Source organism: Leptodactylus fuscus, chromosome 8 (assembly GCF_031893055.1).
Source record: "Leptodactylus fuscus isolate aLepFus1 chromosome 8, aLepFus1.hap2, whole genome shotgun sequence".
Classification (NCBI taxonomy): domain Eukaryota; kingdom Metazoa; phylum Chordata; class Amphibia; order Anura; family Leptodactylidae; genus Leptodactylus; species Leptodactylus fuscus.
The window spans coordinates 80,936,370-80,956,985 of NC_134272.1; the positions used below are offsets into that span (position 1 = coordinate 80,936,370).

The 20,616-nt window shown below is 39.7% G+C and overlaps 1 protein-coding gene across 17 annotated transcripts in view; it reads left to right on the forward strand.

Annotated features, from left to right (window-relative positions):
* Positions 1–20,037, forward strand: part of NEB (nebulin) — a 122,172-nt gene extending 102,135 nt beyond the window's left edge. For 9 of the 17 annotated variants that reach the window (XM_075284410.1, XM_075284416.1, XM_075284412.1 and 6 more), the window contains 17 exons: positions 1,072–1,176; positions 3,036–3,146; positions 4,101–4,211; positions 4,884–4,997; positions 5,086–5,190; positions 5,630–5,734; positions 6,353–6,457; positions 7,280–7,372; positions 9,925–10,017; positions 11,923–12,015; positions 17,670–17,777; positions 18,149–18,329; positions 18,499–18,591; positions 18,896–19,027; positions 19,116–19,151; positions 19,299–19,405; positions 19,741–20,037. In XM_075284410.1, coding sequence (XP_075140511.1) covers positions 1,072–1,176; positions 3,036–3,146; positions 4,101–4,211; positions 4,884–4,997; positions 5,086–5,190; positions 5,630–5,734; positions 6,353–6,457; positions 7,280–7,372; positions 9,925–10,017; positions 11,923–12,015; positions 17,670–17,777; positions 18,149–18,329; positions 18,499–18,591; positions 18,896–19,027; positions 19,116–19,151; positions 19,299–19,405; positions 19,741–19,914 — 1,866 coding nt within the window. In that variant the 3' untranslated portion in view covers positions 19,915–20,037. Of the gene's footprint in view, positions 1–1,071; positions 1,177–3,035; positions 3,147–4,100; positions 4,212–4,883; positions 4,998–5,085; positions 5,191–5,629; positions 5,735–6,352; positions 6,458–7,279; positions 7,373–9,924; positions 10,018–11,922; positions 12,016–12,593; positions 12,687–14,826; positions 14,920–16,160; positions 16,275–17,669; positions 17,778–18,148; positions 18,330–18,498; positions 18,592–18,895; positions 19,028–19,115; positions 19,152–19,298; positions 19,406–19,740 lie in introns of those variants that run through there. The other 8 variants (XM_075284427.1, XM_075284415.1, XM_075284417.1 and 5 more) reach the window with 8 other exon arrangements.
* Positions 20,038–20,616: the final 579 nt, after the last annotated feature.

A 20,616-nucleotide genomic window follows, 5' to 3' on the forward strand; every position in this document is an offset into this window, starting at 1 on the left:
ATTGAACGGAAAGTTTGATGTGACCTATATGAAGCTTCAATAAAGAAACTTGTCTGGAATAGAAATTTGGGGGGACCCCGGTCCACTTATACTCTTGTCTTGTTCTGCCCACTTTTTCAAAAAGTGACAAGTGGGGCTTAAAATGGGAATAAAATTTTTGCACAAAAACACACGGATATGTGAAAAAATTTCCACTTTCATGCCTTGTATGTTAGTAAACTGACCCCTTTATATTGTTTGTTGCAGTGCCAGGTCAAAGGGTCTTAATTTTTTTTTAATATACAGGGTGGGCCAGAATGATGGATACACCCAGATAAAATGGAAGCGGTTGCTGATATCACCTTACCGTTTGTGACATATTACACAGTCCAATCGCATTAATGTAACTACCTGTAAAAATCCAGAGTAACCACTTTTGGCAGAGCAGACGGCTGCGAGATGTGCAGGAAGAAAGGGGATGTTGTGATGATCACTGGGATGTTGAGCCTTGCCGACTCCAGTGCCGAGCCAGCTGTGCTAAGTTACACGGTTGACCATCCATGGTGCGAACAACCCGATCGAGGTGGTCCCACAGATTCTCGATTGGGTTCAATTCCGAGGAATTTGCTGGCCAAGGGAGTACGGTAAACTCATCCTGGTTCTCCTGGAACCACGCACGTACACTGCGAGCTTTATGACACGTCGCATTGTCCTGCTGGTAGATGCCATCATCCTGAGGAAGAACATTCACATTTAGGGGTGAACATGGTCCGCAAGGATAGATGCATACTTGTGTTGATCCATCGTGCCTTCCACAATGATGAGTGCACCCAGATGGCTGATGACACGTGCCTTCTGCGATTGGTTATTTAACGTTGTCGTCAGAAGTAGGCGGTGGTCACATTAATAGGACTGAACTGTGTAGTACATGGGAGGGTGGAAACTTTTGAGGCCAGGTGATGCCCTTGATATCAGCAACCACTTCCATTTTATCTGGGTGTATCCATACTTATGGCCCAACCTGTATATAGATATATAAAACTTTTCCATTACCTGGTTTCTTGAGCTTACTTTATGCTTTACTACAACTAGGTCCGATATAAAGAGAAGTATGAAAAAGAAAAAGGTAAAGCTATGCTGGACTTTGAGACTCCAACCTATGTGACCGCCAAAGAGGCACAGCACATGCAAAGTGAGGTAAGTGTTACAAGTACTTAGCGTATCAGGCGATCTACATTCTCTTATAGACTATTGTATACAGCATATACAAGGCTCGGTTACAAATGGATGGCCTATCTAAAATTGACAAGCCATCGATTTATAAAAGGTGGATAGCCCCTTTAACTGTGGCCATGTTCAGAATGTTGTACACAGCAGAATATTTTCTAATTTTGTAAGAAACTAATTTTTTAATTTTGGTAAAAAAAAAATGTAAATATTTTTTTTAATCACGTTTTCATTTATTTTTGAATTTTAATTTTCTAACAGTTTAAATGAATCTTTTACTTGTAAAAGTTTTACTTTTATTTCTGACTATTTTTGTCTATTTTTGTTCTGTAGGTGTACTGTTGTTTTTTAGGTGATCATGTATTAGTGTTGACTCTTACATTTCATCCTTCTCAAATATATTCCCATATATTTGTATCCCCAGATGTTGGATCCAGTTGGATCCATGTTTGTTTATGCTGTTATTGTATATGGACGGATATGTTACTCCTTTAAGCCAAAAACCAAAGCTTGAAGGCGTTAATGTTTATGTGAAATGGAACACTTATACAGGCTGAAATATGCCGGTATAAGACATCTAACTGTATCGGTCCATTCCGATTTCATTCAATGTAGTCTTTGTATTTCTTTCAAATTCTAAAAAGTTGCCACTTGATTTGCATTGATATGTTGTATTCGCATTTGTACAACATTATAAATGCAGTATATAGAGACACAATCTGTACAGGTTGTGTTACATATAGATACAGTATCATATACCAATCCTGGGTTGTGCTCAGTATCACATTCCCTCCAGAGCTGTATTCACAATTCTGTATGAGGAGCCATAAACTGTATTCTTGTAGAGAGCCTGCTGGGAGATGACAGCTCCGAAGCCTTCACAATTGTTAATGTAGCTCTGGACTACCATACAAAACTGTATAGAACTTTTTTAGGCAGGTGTGAAAAGAATGCTTCAAAGTAAGAATGCTTTCAGCAATAGAAGGGTTAATAGATTATTTCTGTCCGTTAAACAAAATGAAGTTAATTTAGAAAAGAGAAATGTAAATCATCAATATTTGGTGTGACCTTTGCCCTTTGCTTTCCATCAGTTCTTCTCGGTACTTGTAGACCGTTTTTGGCAGAACTGGACAGGGAGGTTGTTCCCGCCGCCATCTTGGCGAACTAAGCGCAGATCTTCTGTGGATGTAGGCTTGCTCCAATAAGTCTGTCTCTTCATGTTATCCCAGACAGACTGATTGATGTTGAGATCAGGGCTGTATCTGTGGGGGTCAAATGATCACTTCCAGGTCTCCTCCTCCAAAGGGCAAAGGTCACACCAAATATTCATGAGCTTTACATTTTTCTTTTCTTCAATCACTTAATTTTGGTCATTGACAAAAAATAGACTATTAACCCTTCAGTTTCTGAAAGCATTCTTACTGCGTAGTGGTTTTTTTTTGCACTTGTCCAAAACTTCTGCACATTACCGTAACTCAGCATGAGCACAAAATAAGAAGCCCAATGGGGTTCTAGTTCTTATGGCCCGTGCCACTCCTATTACATATACAGTAGAGTTTTACGTTGCCAACATATTTACAACGTTACTCAATTTTTGGTAAATTGTAAATGCTGCAAAGTGTTGGTGACGTCTACCACAGAGTGAATCACCCGCCACAAATTCTAATTTACCATCAGATTTGATGAAGCATTTTCCCCGATGCCCCTTTTAGGGTCCGATATCCATAAAAAGTTAACCCTTTCCATTGAACAAATCTAAGGCTTCTAACTATGGAAATGACATTGTAGTATTGTATTCTATGTGATATTTTTCTTCCTGCCTTCATCAGAAAGAATATAAGAGAGACTTGGAAGAATGTATTAAGGGCAGAAACCTTACTGGTTTGGAGGTTACGCCGTCTTTGTTACATGTCAGACATGCTACAAAAATAGCCAGCGAGGTAGCATCTGCTCAAGTGTCTCCACCCCAATAATTCCACTAATCTCCACTACATCCCGTTTCTTTCCGTTCTCGTTTTATGTCCAGTTTTGTTTCGTTACTTTGTGTTGTCCGTTTTATTATTTACGTAGAAATTCCATTCTAAATTTTGCTTGAATGCATTAACTGTTTCCTCTTTAATTTTGGCATTTGTCATATCATTTGCATATTTAAAGGGAATAAATTTCCATTTTTTTTATTTAATTTTTTTAAAATTAAAACCAGATAAAATATATCACCTTTTCTAAAATGTTTTTAAAAATTGTAGATTTGTTAATTTTATTTTTCTACACGATTATGGGGCGGCCATCTTGTCTGCGCTTTCCCTCTACTCTGTTAACAGCATTTGGCAATACGCTTTACATTATAGTCATGACCCTAGGCAGCAGTAGACTGGAGCTGACTCATTGAGGTCCATGAGAGAGTTTGGTAGACATTATGTGCACTGAGAGAGAGTAGCATCAGTAATGATGGATCAGTGGTGTTATGTATAGAGGTTTTATCTGCTATTGTGATCCTGATGAGGTGACTGTTGCAGTGAAACCCTTACAGCAAATGTAAGGCACAGTGGACAGAGAGAAAATTTTAGAATATACTACTTAAATAAAAAAAATCTAGATAGTAATATGGAAGATTAAAAACAAAATCAAAAATTCTTAAAACTTAAATACTCAATTTTTAGTGACACATTCCCTTTAAATAAAACAAATAACTTCTTATGCTGCGATATTTCAATTAACCACATGGCACCTTACACAACTCTTTACTTTGTATGCCGTTCTTTGTTCTAGTTTGTGTCTATACCTGTTGCGTGTCGTAGTGTTTGTTTGTCTGTTTGTTTACTTGTAATTTTAGATTTTTTGTGTGGAAATTTTTGGTTGTGCCTAAAGAAGACTTTGATTTGCTGACCCTTTAGAAAGAATACAGGAAGGACTTGGATGATACTATCAAAGGACGAGGCCTTACTGCATTGGAAGAGACCCCTGAGCTACTAAGAGCCAAGAATGCAACTCAGATATTAAATGAGGTACGAGAATGTTGAGTCTTGCCTCATTTGTTTTTTTTTTCATTTTGGGTACGTTGATTTAGAGATGAACCTCAAAGCTTAGAAAGACGTGCTAGATGATCACATTATTATTTAAAGGGTTAATCCAGAAATTAGAAAAACCACTCATCTGTCCGTGTTGTCCATTTGGTTTTTAAGCCGTATCTTGGATGTTGGAAGTCTTGCACCCAATGTGACCAATCAATGAAACCAATCAGTGAGATAAGAAATCAGTGATGTAGGTGAGTGACACCACTGGTTGGTCTCCTTGGTCACATGGGGTCCAGGACATGACAAGAGGATCAAGTGGACTCTGGTAGTGGATAATTTTTTGTGATTATGTTCTAGACTCCAATGTCTAGGGATAGAGTCAAAGACCTCCACTAAACCAATGTCATTTCCAAAAAATTGGACAGTTGGGATTTCCTGATAATTTTTTGTTTTTATGTTGACCATGAATGGTCAACTACTCACATCATGGTCCATCCATATCAGACTGCATCAATGTCGTGTAGTAGCACTGGCTCAATGTAACTCTCATGAAAATCTATTTCCAGTTCTTAAATACTAGTATACAAATACAAGGAGACATTTCGCTACCACTTTTTTGATGACACACTCAATTTAAAAAAAAAAAAAATTTTACAATCACAGAAAGAATATAAGAAGACCCTGGAATTGGAGATCAAAGGACGGGGTCTATCAACACTGGCCCTGGAGACTCCAGACTTTATGAGAGCAAAGAACGCAACTGATATTGCAAGCCAGGTACTTGATTGTTTCGGCAAACCAAGGTCAAGTCTTGTATGACTGTAGTGAATCGAGGGACATTTACATTGTATTTATCCTCCTATAGGTGAAATACAAGCAATCTGCTGAAATGGAAAAGGCCAATTACACATCTGTTGTGGACACACCAGAGATTATCCATGCTCAACAAGTCAAGAATCTTTCCAGCCAGGTGATCATGTGGTCCATCAACCCAGGGGCTTTTGTGGTGATTTAAAGTATGCCTCAGGTTGGGGGGTTATTGGAGCTACTTGTATTGAAAGGATATCCACCATATGTTACTCTGAAAATGTTACAGGCCCATGTTGACCATTTGTATGGGAGAGGCCTATGTTTTTTTGGAATCCATAGAATTGGAAAGGTAGCAACTTCCATTGTATATCGTATTATGGAGCTATTCTTCTCTAGAAGCATTGAGGGATTAAATGGAGACACACAACTCTGTACCGGTCTTTACTGTGTGCATGAGGCCCTACAAGGCACAGTAAAGTAATGGACAACAACAGTACAATACTAACAGTATGGTGGTCACGTACGAACATTTGCTTTTTATCTGACCTATTCCGAATTTTTTTAAAAAAATGTTCTTACTTATTTCTGTAATCCAACAGAAAAAATACAAAGAGGAAGCAGAAAGAACTATGTCCTATTACGTGCCTGTATTAGACACCCCAGAAATGCAGAGAGTTCGTGAAAACCAGAAGAACTTCAGTACTGTAAGTCTAATAATATTATTTTGTTTCTTTCAATTATATCAAGTATGTTAATGAGCAAAAAAAGGGCAATTTAGCATTTCGTAGGGCTCAGAATAAGACAATCCCAAAGCCTCACAAGTATGGAAAGAGGCCAACAGATCAGAAGATGGATCAGATAGTCATGAAGAACGCCAATGCAACTTTTTGATACTTATTGGACATGATATAGTAGCGTTGTCTAATTTAGAAAAACAATTGTCAATGCCATATCTACTGAAATATGGAGGCAATTGGACTCTGGGAGAAGAGAGAACCAAGAATTTTTTTAAATCCAATTTTTCAACTAATCTCCATAGATTGTCAATTATCTCGAAACGTGGTCAAATGTGATTTACTTGTCTCCAGCCATGTGATAGGTTTATGTTTATTTCTTATTGTCGAGACTTCTAAAGATATTGGTGTGATGCATATTGCATTATAACGTGTAATGCAATGACAATATTTTGTTAAATTATTTGTAAAAGTCTGTATCTATGTCCTTATTTTGATCTTGATCATCACTGGTTTTGCTCTCAGAATTCTAGAATTTCCTTTTCTTTTCCTATAAACCTTAATCCAATGTCTACTCTTTTCTTATAGCTACAGTACCAAGGTGACCTTAAACAAATTAAAGGAAAAGTCACAGTGGTTAAAGACACGCCAGAAATTCTGCGTGTTAAAGAAAATCAAAAGAATTTCAGCTCGGTATATTATTTTAAGATTCCTTTTCAAAAAATTCTAACACAAATAATCCTATAATATGGTACATGAAAGATACTCTAACATAGTCCTACATAGAGCAAGCTAACAAGATAATGGCCACTGATCTCCTTAGCTCCTGCTTTCTGGCTCCGTACCATGACATTCCTTCCTTTCTAAGGATTACATAAATCTAGTTTATTAATATTTGTGGGGTCTGATCAAAATTGTCTTTTGTCCCACTTGTATGTTTTTGAATGTATAGATATTTTCTGTCATGTATTGTTGTCTTAGTAAATAATCTGTTTTATGTATATTCATCGTCATGTGGCACATATGTTCATGTTAGTTTAAAAAAAAAAAAAGTAAAAGAAAACCTATTGAAGTAACTTCCAGGTTCCAAATTGGTTTTCTGGAAGGAATTCCTAATTAACCAATTAGCTCAAAAATTTAATTAACAAATTATAAATTTCCAAATACTGAAGACTGGATCCATTAAAGGGGTTTTCACACAAAAATAACCAAATTTATACTTGTAGAAAATTAAAGTTTAAAACTTACAGAATTGTAAAGATTTTCTCTAACCATCTTAGTGGTGACAGGTTGTCTTGACCTGACATAAGACTGTCACCGCTGAGATGGTCAGAGAAAATCTTTAAAATTCTGCATCTTTTTGTGATTTTCTTTCCCCAAAAAAGTTTAACCCTTAATTGTCTACAAAGATAAATATGGTTATGTTCATGGGAAATCCCTTTATGTACAAACCATTAATCCAAAAATGAGTTTTTGTCGTGTTGTTAACCTGTCATCTTGATTCCGACCATTAAGATTCTGTATAAAGAAGAAATTGGAACAGGAATACCTGTTGGGCACACTCCAGAGATGGATAGAATTAAGAAAACACAGGATGCCATAAGCACGGTACAAACAAATAATGAAAGCCTCATATACTTGACTTACCGGAATAACACTGAGGACGTTTCACTTAACAATTTTAAACTGTTAATTTTTAATTGTTTAAGCAGGAAAGAAAAAATAAAACAAAAATTAAAAAATATATATTTTTAATTTAATTTTTAAATATAACTTAACCATAACTGTATTATAACTAAATATAACATTATATTCTCCGTATTATAATAATTATAACATAGCTCTAATACCACTACCATAATTGTATAATATATCATTACCATAACTCTATAATACCTAATAACCCTATATGTTCACTCTATGATATATAACATTACCATAACTGTATTATACAATAACTATATCTAACCACATCTATATTAAATATATTCCCATTCAGTGGCGTAACTACCGCGGAGGCAGCTGCCACAGGGCCCGGGACATTAGGGGCCCGGTGACAGCTGCTACTGGTGCGTTTTTTTTTTTTTTTTCTTAATAGGCTGTTACCGGCTGTAGTCCTTGTAGTACTTGCCGATCCTGGCTGGGCCGGGATCGGTAAGTGACACCGCAGGCCCCGCAAAGACTATTATTATACTCGGGGGTCTTTGCAGACCCCTGAGTATAATGATCGGAGGCCCGGGAGAGGTAAGAAACATAAAAAACTGTGTGACTTACCTCTCCAGGCTCCGGCCTATTTGTCTGACGTCCCATGACTCCAGCCTGCTTCCCGGGTCATGTGACATCTGACGTCTTTGAAGAAGGACGACGGCGGAGGAAGAGAGTGTAGGAGCCGGGGGACAGGTAAATAACAGTAGTTTTTTATGTTTTTATTCCCCCTGGGTCTCCGATTATTATACTCTGGGGTCTGAAAAGACCCCAGAGTATAATAATTGTTTATGGGTTTCCGCAGTGGAGCATAATACTGAGTGCAGGGGCCACTAAGGGGCATAATACTGTGTGCAGGGGCCATTATGGGACATAATACTGTGTGCAGGGGCCACTAAGGGACATAATACTGAGTGCAGGGGCCACTGAGGGACATAATACTGTGTGCGGGGGCCACTAAGGGACATAATAGAGCATGCAGGAATGCGGAGGAGGGGGGTCGATCGAGGTCTTCGGCGTCGGTCAGGGGGGACCCCATGTCATAAGTTTGCAACGGTGCCCCGCCATTCCTAGTTACGCTACTGTTCCCATTACTGTATGATATAACATTCACTATATATCATAACCATAACTGTATAACAATACCTAACATAACTATATTACAACTCTATATGTTATAATATATAACATTATCATAACTGCATTATACAATAACACCATAACTATATTAAATATAATATCCCCATTACTGTATTATATGTAACATTACTATAAGACCGGATTCACATGGACATATAAAAAATAGTCCTAGTAAAAGGGACGACTCTTCATACGTGTTATAAGTCGGTATGTTCATGGAGGGGATGGATTTGGAGTTCATTGGAGAGTTTTTGTCTTCAACATTCTCCAAGTAGACGCCTATGCAATATGGACTGAAATAGTGGATGGTGCGATTTTATTTATTTTTTTCAACCCAGCAGTGGGTCTGTGTGAAAAAATAGTTGTGTGAATTGCAGCCTACACTATTACTGATCCATGTGCAGTCTACATGGACAGCGAACGGACCAAAAATATGACCATGTGAATAAGTAATAACTGTATCGTGCCTATATGATAATAACATCAATATATTACATACAATATTGTACAAACGTTTTAGGCAGGTGTGAGAAAAAATGCTGCTCAGTAAAAATATTTTCAGAAATAGAAGGGTTAATAGTTTAGTTTTTTGTCCATTAACAAAATGAAGGGAATGAAGAAAAGAGAAATGTAAATCCTATCAATATTCGGTGTGACCTTTGCCTTTTGCCTTCTTTTCGGGACTTGCAGACAGTTTTGGCAGGGAGGTTGTTCCTTCCGCCATCTTGGAGAACTAAGCACAGATCTTCTGTGGATGTTGCTTGTTCCAATCCGTCTGTCTCTTCATGTCATCCCAGACAGACTGGATGATGATGAGATCAGGGCTATATCTGTGGAGGCCGTATCATCACTTCCAGGACTATTCCTACAAAGGGCAAAGGTCACACCGAATATTGATGGCATTTGCATGTCACTTTCACTTCATAATATAAACTATTAACCCTTCTATTTCTGAAAGCATTCTTGCTGTGCAGTCTTAAAACTTTTGCACAATACTGTATCATAACCTATATTGTGACCTTCATAGTTATTTCCATTATTGCTAACTTTTGGCCAATGTTAGCACTTAAAAATAATATATTCTCAAAGAGGAAACTGACAAGCACAGCTCTGTATGGTGGATATGCTTAGAGGGGTTGTCACCGCCACAATTCATGGTTCCCAGTACATGATAGACCCCGATATTATGGCAGTTTACGGATCTTAATTTCATTGTCTCTGTATGTACAATCATACATGCAGTCATGTATGGAACTGTCCAATGTGCTAAATGTCCATCGTATTTTTTTGTCTTTCCACTCCGTGTGATCTCATAGATTAAATACAAGGAAGGTATTGGGCAAGGAACGCCGATTGCCGATCTGCCAGAAGTCAAACGAGTAAAGGAGACGCAGAAGAACATCAGCTCGGTAGTGGCTGATACATTGTTTTCTATGTTTGACCATGTCACTCTTCTTCCTTTACTAAATTCTCTTCCTTCCTAATGTCAGTATCACTCACACATCTAATATTAATTTCCATATATATGACTTGTTCAGGATGCAAATGAGCAATGGGATTAGGAAAGGGGTTGTCCAGGAATTACAAATTTTTAGCCTATTAATGGGAGAAGAGCTGCAGTACTGGCAACCGGCCACTATACAGAGAGCGGAGCCACCTGCTTCTATCCCCATGCTGTGTATACTACGGGTGCTGGAAGCGCCGTGTACAGCTGATCCATGCATGGGGTCACCTTCTGGGCCCCCCTGGAGCAGATATTTATGGCCTATCCTGAGGACAGAACATAAATTTCTAATGCCTGGATAACCCCTTTAAATCTATTGGACCTTTAACAGTCTGTTAATGGCATAACTAACTTAGCTGCTAGTCAGCCTGTTTTCATTCCTTCCTCATTTCTACTGCCTTGTAGTATTGTATGCGTCTAACTATATTTTATAACTGATGGTATTAATACTTCACTATTGTCTGGAAATGTGTATGATGAAATGTTATTCATGTTACAAAGCAAATGTGGATACAATCACAAAGATAGATAGATAGATAGATAGATAGATAGATAGATAGATAGATAGATAGATAGGGAATTATATATATATATATATATATATATATATATATATATATATATATATATATATATATAGATCTAATCCAATGTGCCTTTCTTATATGGTATTGTTGGCTGCTCAGGGGTGGAGCCAGATTAGGTCAGTCCCCTGAGTTACCTAAATCAGCCCAACATCTCTCCACTTTCTATACTGTTGGGGAATGTGAATAATTAAAAATACACATATTTAATACATACTACATACATACTTAATAATCTGATGAGGTTATTACATTATATGGACCCTAATAGACAAGACTTTTTTGAACTAAGATGTTATATTTATGTTATAAAAACAGACAAGTTGCACTTTTTTCTTAGGTTATATAAGCTCTTCTATATATGCAGGTGTTTTGTTGTGGTCCGAATTCATAAAAGTGATCAGTTTTAAGAAAATATATCTATATATATTTTTTATATTCATAAATGTAACACTTAATCCTAGTAATTTTTTTGCAATGATTTTTGAAAGGTTATCATAAGAGGGAGAAGACTTCTCGGTCATTGAGCATGGTCTAAAGAGGACCAAACCATGAAAGGAAAGACATAAGTGGAGTAACCCTGATCACCAGATTGAGATTGATCACTTAGGTCATAGTGTCTGGGCATGAAGAGACAAAAATACATATGTGACTGGTTATGGTAGTAGGTAGGAGTGTGTCAAGGCATGAGCCGAGAGAATTGGATGGTAGAAAATATAGAATCCGGAGCCCCTCCCACAATTTGCAAGTTATTTGGGGCCGAAACATTTTGGACATTCTAGATCAAAACTCGAGATCTTGTCTCTCCTGTTCCAACCAGCAGTAAAGGATAGAAGAATAGAAGGGGCAACACGGTGGCTCAGTGGTTAGCACTGCAGCCTTGAAGCACTTGAGCCCTGGGTTCAAATCTCGCCAGGAACAACATAGAAATCGCTACAATATTTAGGGCTATGTTCACATCTACATTGGAGTCTCCATTCAGAAACTCCGTTGCCATGTCCGTCTAAAAAACACCGGACGGAAAAATAACTTTTTTTTTGCCCGGCACTTTCAGATAACTACATCAGTCACACACCAGACACCATTATAGTCACTGGATATTTCTAATTTTTTAACTAAAAATACAAAAAAACTTTTATGAAATCGGCCTTTTTTTGTAGAATTTTTGTTAGCTTTAGTGAATAATGGATTTCAATGCTGTTTTGGGCGCTGTTTTGTGTCTCTAGGTTTTATACAAGGAAAACTTGGGGCAAGGAACCGCCACTCCTGTGACCCCTGAGATGCAGCGTGTCAAACGCAACCAGGAAAACATTAGCATGGTACTATCCTATAGAGGAGTTGGTGTAAACCCCTCCTCCTCCTAACAAAAAGTTTCTAAAACAATTACATTATAACCAATACTGGACATAATTTTTGGAGTGTCTAGACTCAAGACTGACCTTGGTTTCGAGTGTCTTAACCTTTACACTCAAACGTTAGAATAATTTTATTAACAATTTTTTTTCCAACCCTTTCTCTTGAGGCCGGATTTACACGGTGCGACTTTCTACAAAAACCACTTGCGTTTTTATAATTAAAAAGCGTGCGTTTTTGAAAAATACTGCGATTTTTAAAAACGCATGTGCGGGTTTTTCAAAGCACTTGCATTTTTTTTAACAAATGCATGAGTTTTTAATATAAAAATACAAGTGTTTTTGTAGAATTTTTGGAGACGAGCGCCGTGTAATCCCAGTCTATGATGTAATTATTAATGACTAATTAGTTGCTGACTTGTAACTTGTCAATTACTGTTCACAAGTCTAAAAAAATCTAAACTTTTTTTTTTTTTTAATATATGATTTTTTTTTTTTTTGTCTCATGACTTATAATATTTTTGGGTGCCATCTTGTACCATCAGGTTATGTACAAAGAAAACATGGGCATAGCAACCCCAGTCCCTGTGACTCCTGAGATGGAGCGAGTAAAACGCAATCAAGAAAATATAAGCTCGGTATTTATAAAAAACCAAAAAGATCCCTTTAACACCACTTAAAAAATTCTTGAGCCTAATACCCTCATGGACAATCCTTGTCAATAATCTTTATACAAAACTATCCTACGTTCTCCTTCCTAAATTCCTGTTCACCTACCTATTGGTTTTGGATAACCTCTTTTTCCCTCTGTACCCCATTTTCCGTACATAACTCAAGTTTTCTAATATTTTTCCCATAAAATCCTTGACTATAATTTCCACTTTCTTATCTTTTATACCTTTCCTTTCCTAGAATTTTCATATTGTATTAACGGTTACAGTGTTGTCTCCTATATGATTCTCCTGTAAAACCTATTGGTGGTCTTGTTTTTGGTCTTTTGGTGGGGATTTTTATTCATGTTTTTTTAAAGACTCATGATGGGCTAAAATAAAAAATGAAATACCTCATTGAAACACCTCGGGTCCTCTGCAGGCCTCATGTGACCCTCCTCAGCCATTAGATTGCTGAGTGGGAACAGAAAGTAGATACAAAAGGGGCCTCGTTGGATAGGGAGCAACAGGGTATCGGCAAGTGAGTATTTCTGAATTTTTTTTAACCCATTCTTTTTGAGTCTTTTTGAAAAGAAATTTGCCTTCCGTAAAAACCCTTTACTCTGTGGAACAACTACTACAATTTCCTGCATGCCATAGGCTTTGCAGAGGCAACTGGGCCTTGTTACTTCGCCACAGACCGGCAGCCAGGAGCCTGCAGAGTAGGGATGTTCATTTTGGACTCCTATGTCTAATACTTGCTGGGAGTTGTAGTTTTTGCATATAGTGTGTTCCTGCTGTATAATCCTCATATACCGTATTTTACGGACTATAAGGCGCACTGGACTATAAGGTGCATTGCCCATGAGCGCCTTATAGTCCGTCTCGGTTCATATATAAGGCGCACCGGACTATAAGCCGCAGTCCGGTGCGCATTATATGTTATTGAAAGCAGCGGCAGGCAGACTTTGCCAGCGGCCGCTTAACCCCCCGCATGCCAGCCGCTTCTATTGGAAGCGCTCGGCAGGCGAGGAGGGGCTCTATCAGCAAAATCATGCTGATAGAGCCCAACCGTAAAAGTTAGATTAAACTACCCCCCCGTTTTAAAATAAAAGCCTGAAACAGAATGTGAAACTTACTGAGCGGTGCAGGGTGGGCGGGCATTCAGGCCTCCTCTTCCTCCGATGTTCCGTCCTCCTCCTCCGCCGCTCGCTAACTGATAATGGCCTGGGCGCATGCGCAGTAGCCGTAGTAGAAGCATTATGATATTGCGCATGCGCCCAGGCCATTATCAGATCGCGAGCGCCGGAGGAAGTGGTCAGGACATCGGAGGAAGAGGAGGCCTGAATGCCCGCCCGCCCTGCACCACTCGGTAAGTTTCACGTTCTGTTTCAGGCCGGCGTGACAGCAGGGCTGCCGGACACTTCCCATTCATTTCTATGGGAGCCGGCATGTGAGCGCTCCCCATAGAAATGAATGGACTGCTTTTTTCCATTCATTTCTATGGGGAGCGCTCGCATGCCGGCTCCCATAGAAATGAATAGGAAGTGTCCGGCAGCCCTGCTGTAACGCCGGCGTGTACGGCTGTGATACACGCCGGCGTTCCGTAGTGTGAATGCCCCCTTACGGTGCCTTTTATGTATGTATGGAAGCGGCACGCAGACTTTGCCGCCGCTTCCATCCATATATAAGGCGCACCGGACTATAAGCCGCACTTACGATTTCTGAGGAAATCGTAGGTTTTTATGTGCGCCTTATAGTCCGGAAAATACGGTATATTACGTTAAAGGGTTATTCCCTATAAATCGATGCCAAGACTGTGATAACTGTTGCGACCACCACGACTTACGGAAAAAGGCAAGCAGTGCTGTTTTACACCGTTCCCGTAACTCTCGTAGAGGTGAATGGAAACAGTGTAACACAGCTGAGCTCTAGTTATGGAAATGGCATAGCTAGAGGTGTCCCGCTCATTCACGACAATCGGTGGTCGGGACTTGTCATCTGCCGGGATTGGAATAATCTTTTAACCCAACCTTAGGCTGATGACATTTTGAAGAATCAATGGGCAGAATTTTTCATGTTGTCAGCTCTATAATTCTTTAGCTTTATAATTCTTTATAACCTGTAGGTTTCATACAAAGAGAACTTGGGGCAAGGAACCCCAACACCTGTCACTCCCGAGATGGAGAGGGTCAGACGCAACCAAGAAAACATTAGCATGGTATCAACTGGACAAGACCCTGCAGTCCCACTGCTTTAACTAAGCAAGCTGTTGTGTATAGACCCGTGATACCTGCAGTAACCAAACTCCACCCATAACTTATTATGCTCCTCCCTTATAAATGACCCTGCTGTATAATAATATATACAACTCATTAAAAAAAAAAAAAACATAACAGTACCCATTGTATCTAACACATTGGCACTAGGCAACGCTATTGATTGTCCTAAAATATACTCGACCCCTTTAAGTTGTAGGTGGACTTTCGATCCCCCGTTCTCCTGGTCATTGAGGGACCTTATGGTCAGACACCTGTGGATAGGGGATGCATCTTTAATGGTGCAACCCCTTTAATATAAATGGTTTGGACGATGCTTCTAGAAGTTTCTTGCACACATCTGTAGTTACTGTGTCGCTGTAACCTATCGCCACACAATGGGAAGATGTAAAATTGTGCTTAAATGGGGTCCAATGCTTCAGTGGCCCTCAGCTATTACATGCGTTCTTAACACTGGTGTCTTCTTGTGTGGCCCCTCAGGTGTGACTGCTACCACCGTGCCCCCCAATCGTTATACACCGGTTAGGTATTAAAGGGGTTTTCTGGACTCAAAACTTGACTTAGTAATGTCCTTTGAAAGCCCCTACATTTCTGCTCTTGTGAGTACCCAAGATTGTTGATGTCACGAATGTCCATCAGTGACATCCAGAATCTTCTTACTACATTCTCCGTAAGAAGGTCCAACCACAAGGGAATGCCTCAAACCTTTGCAGCTTTGTTTTCCGCCCACTTCCCCTTTTATGTGACGTCTCCTTTAGAGTATTTGGGTTAGACCCCGCCCTAGCAGAGATATCAAGGTTACTGCTCTAGCTGGAAGTAAGGCTAGAGCAGAAAACGGAGTGAGAACGTCACTAGAAATGGAGACATTAGCTCCAGACCAGTTATGACCTACCTGACAAACTTATGGGAAGGTTGTCCTGGAAAACCCCTTTAAGTACCTCTATGGGATTTAACGGCGTCACAAAGTACAAGACTACATTTTAGGCTATTGTGGGATTGGCCATCATCTATGGATTAAATATCTTACTTATCAAACCTCCATCTAATGTGCCTGTCACTGCTTCCAGCATAACCATCTTCTTCTCTGACAACCTCCTCTGTGCAGTCTTACCCGGACTGACACCTATTTGCACCTCTGTATTCCTGTAGTAGTGATATGTGGATGCTTCTTTATACGCCATAGGTGATATACAAGGAAGGTTTGGGAAAATCTACACCGACGCCCGTCACTCCAGAGATGGAGAGGGTTAAACGCAACCAGGAAAATATTAGCTCGGTATAAGAGCCCTTATAATATATTCTATAACACTGATAATACCGTGATCTGTGCCGTGTTCTACCGTCTTCATCCTCAATACTATAATAACACCATCCCCGGGGTCACAATAATGACCAGATACTAAATTATAACAGAGGACATTAACCGGCCAACCCTAAGACTATCTGTGTGATACAAGAGCTAAAAGTACTACACGCTGCTAATCTGGAATAGAAAGATACCGCTAGAAAATACCAAAAAATAGTGAAGAACCTGAAAGTTACGCCAAAGTTTGCATTTACAGGTCTCCATGTAAGGGTTTTCTGGGGCTATGAAATTGGTTGCTGTGACCTCCATACTACTTACCGGACACAGCGCCGTAATTCTATAGTGGCTATGCTTGGTATCGCAGACTGAGCTGCAGCATGGTCATGTGACCAATGGACGTGATATCACTGCCCAAAAAGAGGAAGTGTAGCTCACTATCATAGTCCTAGATGTCACTTCCTGTGCACATGACGTCACTTCCTGTGCACATGACGTCACTTCCTGCACATCAGTGTTACCCAAGGGAAGCAGAAATATGTCTATTCAGTTTCATAACACAGATAAGACAAGAAAGAAGAGATTGTAGGGTCTGTTGTCCCTGTTATTCAGCTAAATGGGCAAAAAAAAAAGGCCTGCTCATTGGAGACTTGAAAATATAACCTAGGAGAAGTAAAATTTACAAAACTCAGTACAACAAAAATGGGCAAAATTTATATATGTAAATATTAGACCCCTATATAGTTAAGTAATAGTCTCTAGATATGGATATAACCTCATATATATGGACATATCAGCCTCATATATGGAATTATTAGCCTCTATATATGGATACATTAGCCTCTATATATAGAATAATCAGACCTTTATACATGGATACATTAGCCTCTATATATGGACATATCAGCCTCATATATGGAATTAGCCTCTATATATGGAATTATTAGCTTCTATATATGGACACATTAGCCTCTAGGTATGGAATAATCAGACCTCTCTATATGGACATATCATCCTCTATATATGGACACATTAGCCTCTAGATATGGAATTAGCCTCATATATGGAATAATCAGACCTCTCTATATATGGACATAGCCTCTCTATATGGAATAATCAGACCTCTCTATATGGACACATTAGCCTCAATATTAGTCTTTTGGATTAAGAATTTCTAACAAGTAACAAATTAAAATTAATATGTAATTTATTGGTTTAATTGGAGGTGATATAACGAAGATCAGGTAAGGATCCCGTGTTTAGTGTCTTACACTTGGCAGGCTCAAACTACTTACTGTATGCTTCTAGATTACATTACTAGCACCAATAATAACTCCGCCCCCGCCTAACCGCCACCGCACCCCCTGACTGCTGTCCCTTTACCCTCAGGTTCTGTATTCTGACAGCTTCCGCAAACAGATCCAAGGCAGAGCCGCTTACGTGATGGATACTCCTGAAATGAGACGTGTCCGTGAAACCCAGCGCCACATTTCAGCGGTAAAGTATTATTAACCGTGTCTATGTATCACTTCCCGATTTACAATTGATATTTGGTATATTAATAGTTGGATAAGATAAGATAATCCTTTAATGATCTGGCTTGTACGATTATAAAATGCGGGCAGGTGGTGGATACTTCCTGTAGGGCCACACTAGTGATAGGTAACATGGCTGCAAGGCAATGTCAATTACCCTTCCTTATCAGGAGAAGACCTTCAGAAACTCTTCTTCATCACTATCTTAAAGTGGTTGTCCCATATAGACAACCCTTTTCCCAGACTGAAGTCACCAAGACATCACCACCATAGGCCAGCCTCAGAGACTATGCAACCAAAGCCTACTTTATTCTGATGTCTTTACATCTGTAGGTAAGATACCATGAGGACTTTGAGAAGCAGAAGGGAAGCTTCACCCCTGTGGTCACTGACCCCATCACGGAAAGAGTGAAGAAGAACACCATTGACTTTAGTGACATCAACTACCGTGGAATTCAGAGGAAGGTCGTAGAGATTGAACGAAAGAGGAGTGAGCAGGATCAGGATGTCACAGGTAATGGAGGAACCATGATGGTGTCCCAATGGACAATGGCTGAACAATGTTATACCCTGGAGTCAGGACCTAAAGTAACTTCCTGATACCATTAAATATGACTGAGGGTATCTGGGCCAAAGGAGGCCATCCATCCAAGATTTAACACTATATACGTTTCTCCTTGTAGATCTCAGAGTCTGGCGTACAAATCCTGGGTCCGTCTTCGACTATGACCCTGCAGAAGACAATATCCAATCAAGAAGTCTACACATGCTTTCTGGTGCGTTGGATGTGCATTATATTTGCAGAGTTTAGAGTAACACCAACAACATACGTACCATAGAAGCAAACATGAGGCTACTATATTGCCCTTGAGATTGGAGTTTTGGTTGGTCCCATACCTTGTGCCAATGGGTGGGATGAACCTATGTGGTATTATTGGCTTGAATTGGTTCCATAGTCATGGAAAGGACAAGGAAAATGGTGTAGCAAAACCTGCCAACGTAATGAGGGGTCGTGTGAACTTTGCTATGGGGCTGACCACCTTTGCCCACCACTAAGACAGACCTACTTTTGTATTGCAGTTCAAGCCCGCCGCAGCCGTGAACACTCCCGTTCCGCCAGTGCCTTGAGCTTGAGTGCTGGAGATGAGAAGTCCGAGCTCTCCGAAGCTGCCTATTACAGCAATGGTGGTCTCTTTACAACCACTGTAACAGGTATGATAACCAATAAAGTGAGAAGTAACGCTATAACGTAGAGCCCTACCCGAGTACTTATCATATCGTTGTTCCATAATACCTATAGGCCACAAGGAAAGTTCACATGTACTGTTTTATCAAGGTAAGTATGGGCTTCACAAGAGCTACACAAGGCCGCCACGCGAGCTCTCTAGTGTCTGGCAGTACCTAACCGCTTGTAGCAGCAAGTACGGCTTACATGCAATACCGAGAGGTTCCACGTTCTCATGACTTTCATGTTACATTGCAGGATACAAGCAAACCAAAACTACTGAGCTCCCACAACAGAGGTCTTCTTCTGTGGCCACTCAGCTAACCACGGCTTCATCTGTCCCATCACATCCATCCACTACTGGAGTAAGTATCTTCTTAAATCATCTTAGGTGGCGACAGCTATAAATTAGGTGTCTTGAAATGTTCCTTTAGAACATCAGTATGGGTTTCTACCACTGTCTGTCCAAGAACAACCAAAAATTTTTTGGAAAATCCTCCCCCAAAAAATCCATATCATGGCCTAGATAGCCAGTTGGTTGTAATGCAAGCCATGTGGAAATCTAAGTGCACTTCACCTGAACCTCTAGAGTCCAGACATGCCTACAAGATGGACACCAAAAACCCTCTGCCCGAGACCAAGCCCATACCGCGATAGGAGATTGGGTGCGACTAATAACCAACCACATTTCATTTTCCAGAAAACCTTCAAAGCCATGTACGACTACAGGGCAGCGGATGACGACGAAGTGTCCTTCAGGGATGGCGACACCATCGTGAACGTCCAGACCATAGACGAGGGCTGGATGTACGGGACAGTCCAGAGAACTGGCAAGACTGGCATGCTACCCGCCAACTATGTGGAGGGCATGTAATGCCCCGGTGAAAGGACCGCTCCTGGATTGCCCGATCCCAAAACCTTCTATTAAAGGAGCGGCAGCCATTGTCTTTTATGTTATCTTGCCTTGTATTTGAAATAAAACCTATTTCAAACTCTTCTCCTCTGACGCGGCATCTTCCTAACACTTGACTTGTACTTTATAGGAATATTCTAGATATTTTTTTTTTTTTTATTAGTTTATGTAACATCACTTGACTAATCTCAGAATTACATAGACTGTCACTGTTTACTGATTTATTCAATGCTCACGTATATTGTCGTAGACTTGGACTATACCATCTGCGATTTGACTGTTCGGTGTTTCTTACTGTACACAAATAGCAGAATTCTTGGGTGGAGAAAATAAAATAAAAAAATCCACCATTTTACATTGATTTAGATAAATCGCCCTAGGATATAACAAACCGGATGAGTCTCTCCCCTCCTCTGCTTGTGAACGCTGCATGCAAATGATTATGTTCTAGGGTCAACAACTTGTACTCTTGTACATTAGTGAACAATAAAGCTGGGGTTTCTGCAGTATGTACCGCGCTTGTAAGTGTCCATAATTTATTGATTTTTCCTATACAATTACTTATCTCCTAATGACTGTACACAGCAAGCTCCCTCTAGTGGGCAATGTGGATAGACTTTTTTTCCCACTCAAAGTACTCTATACTGCTATTTTCACTCTGAC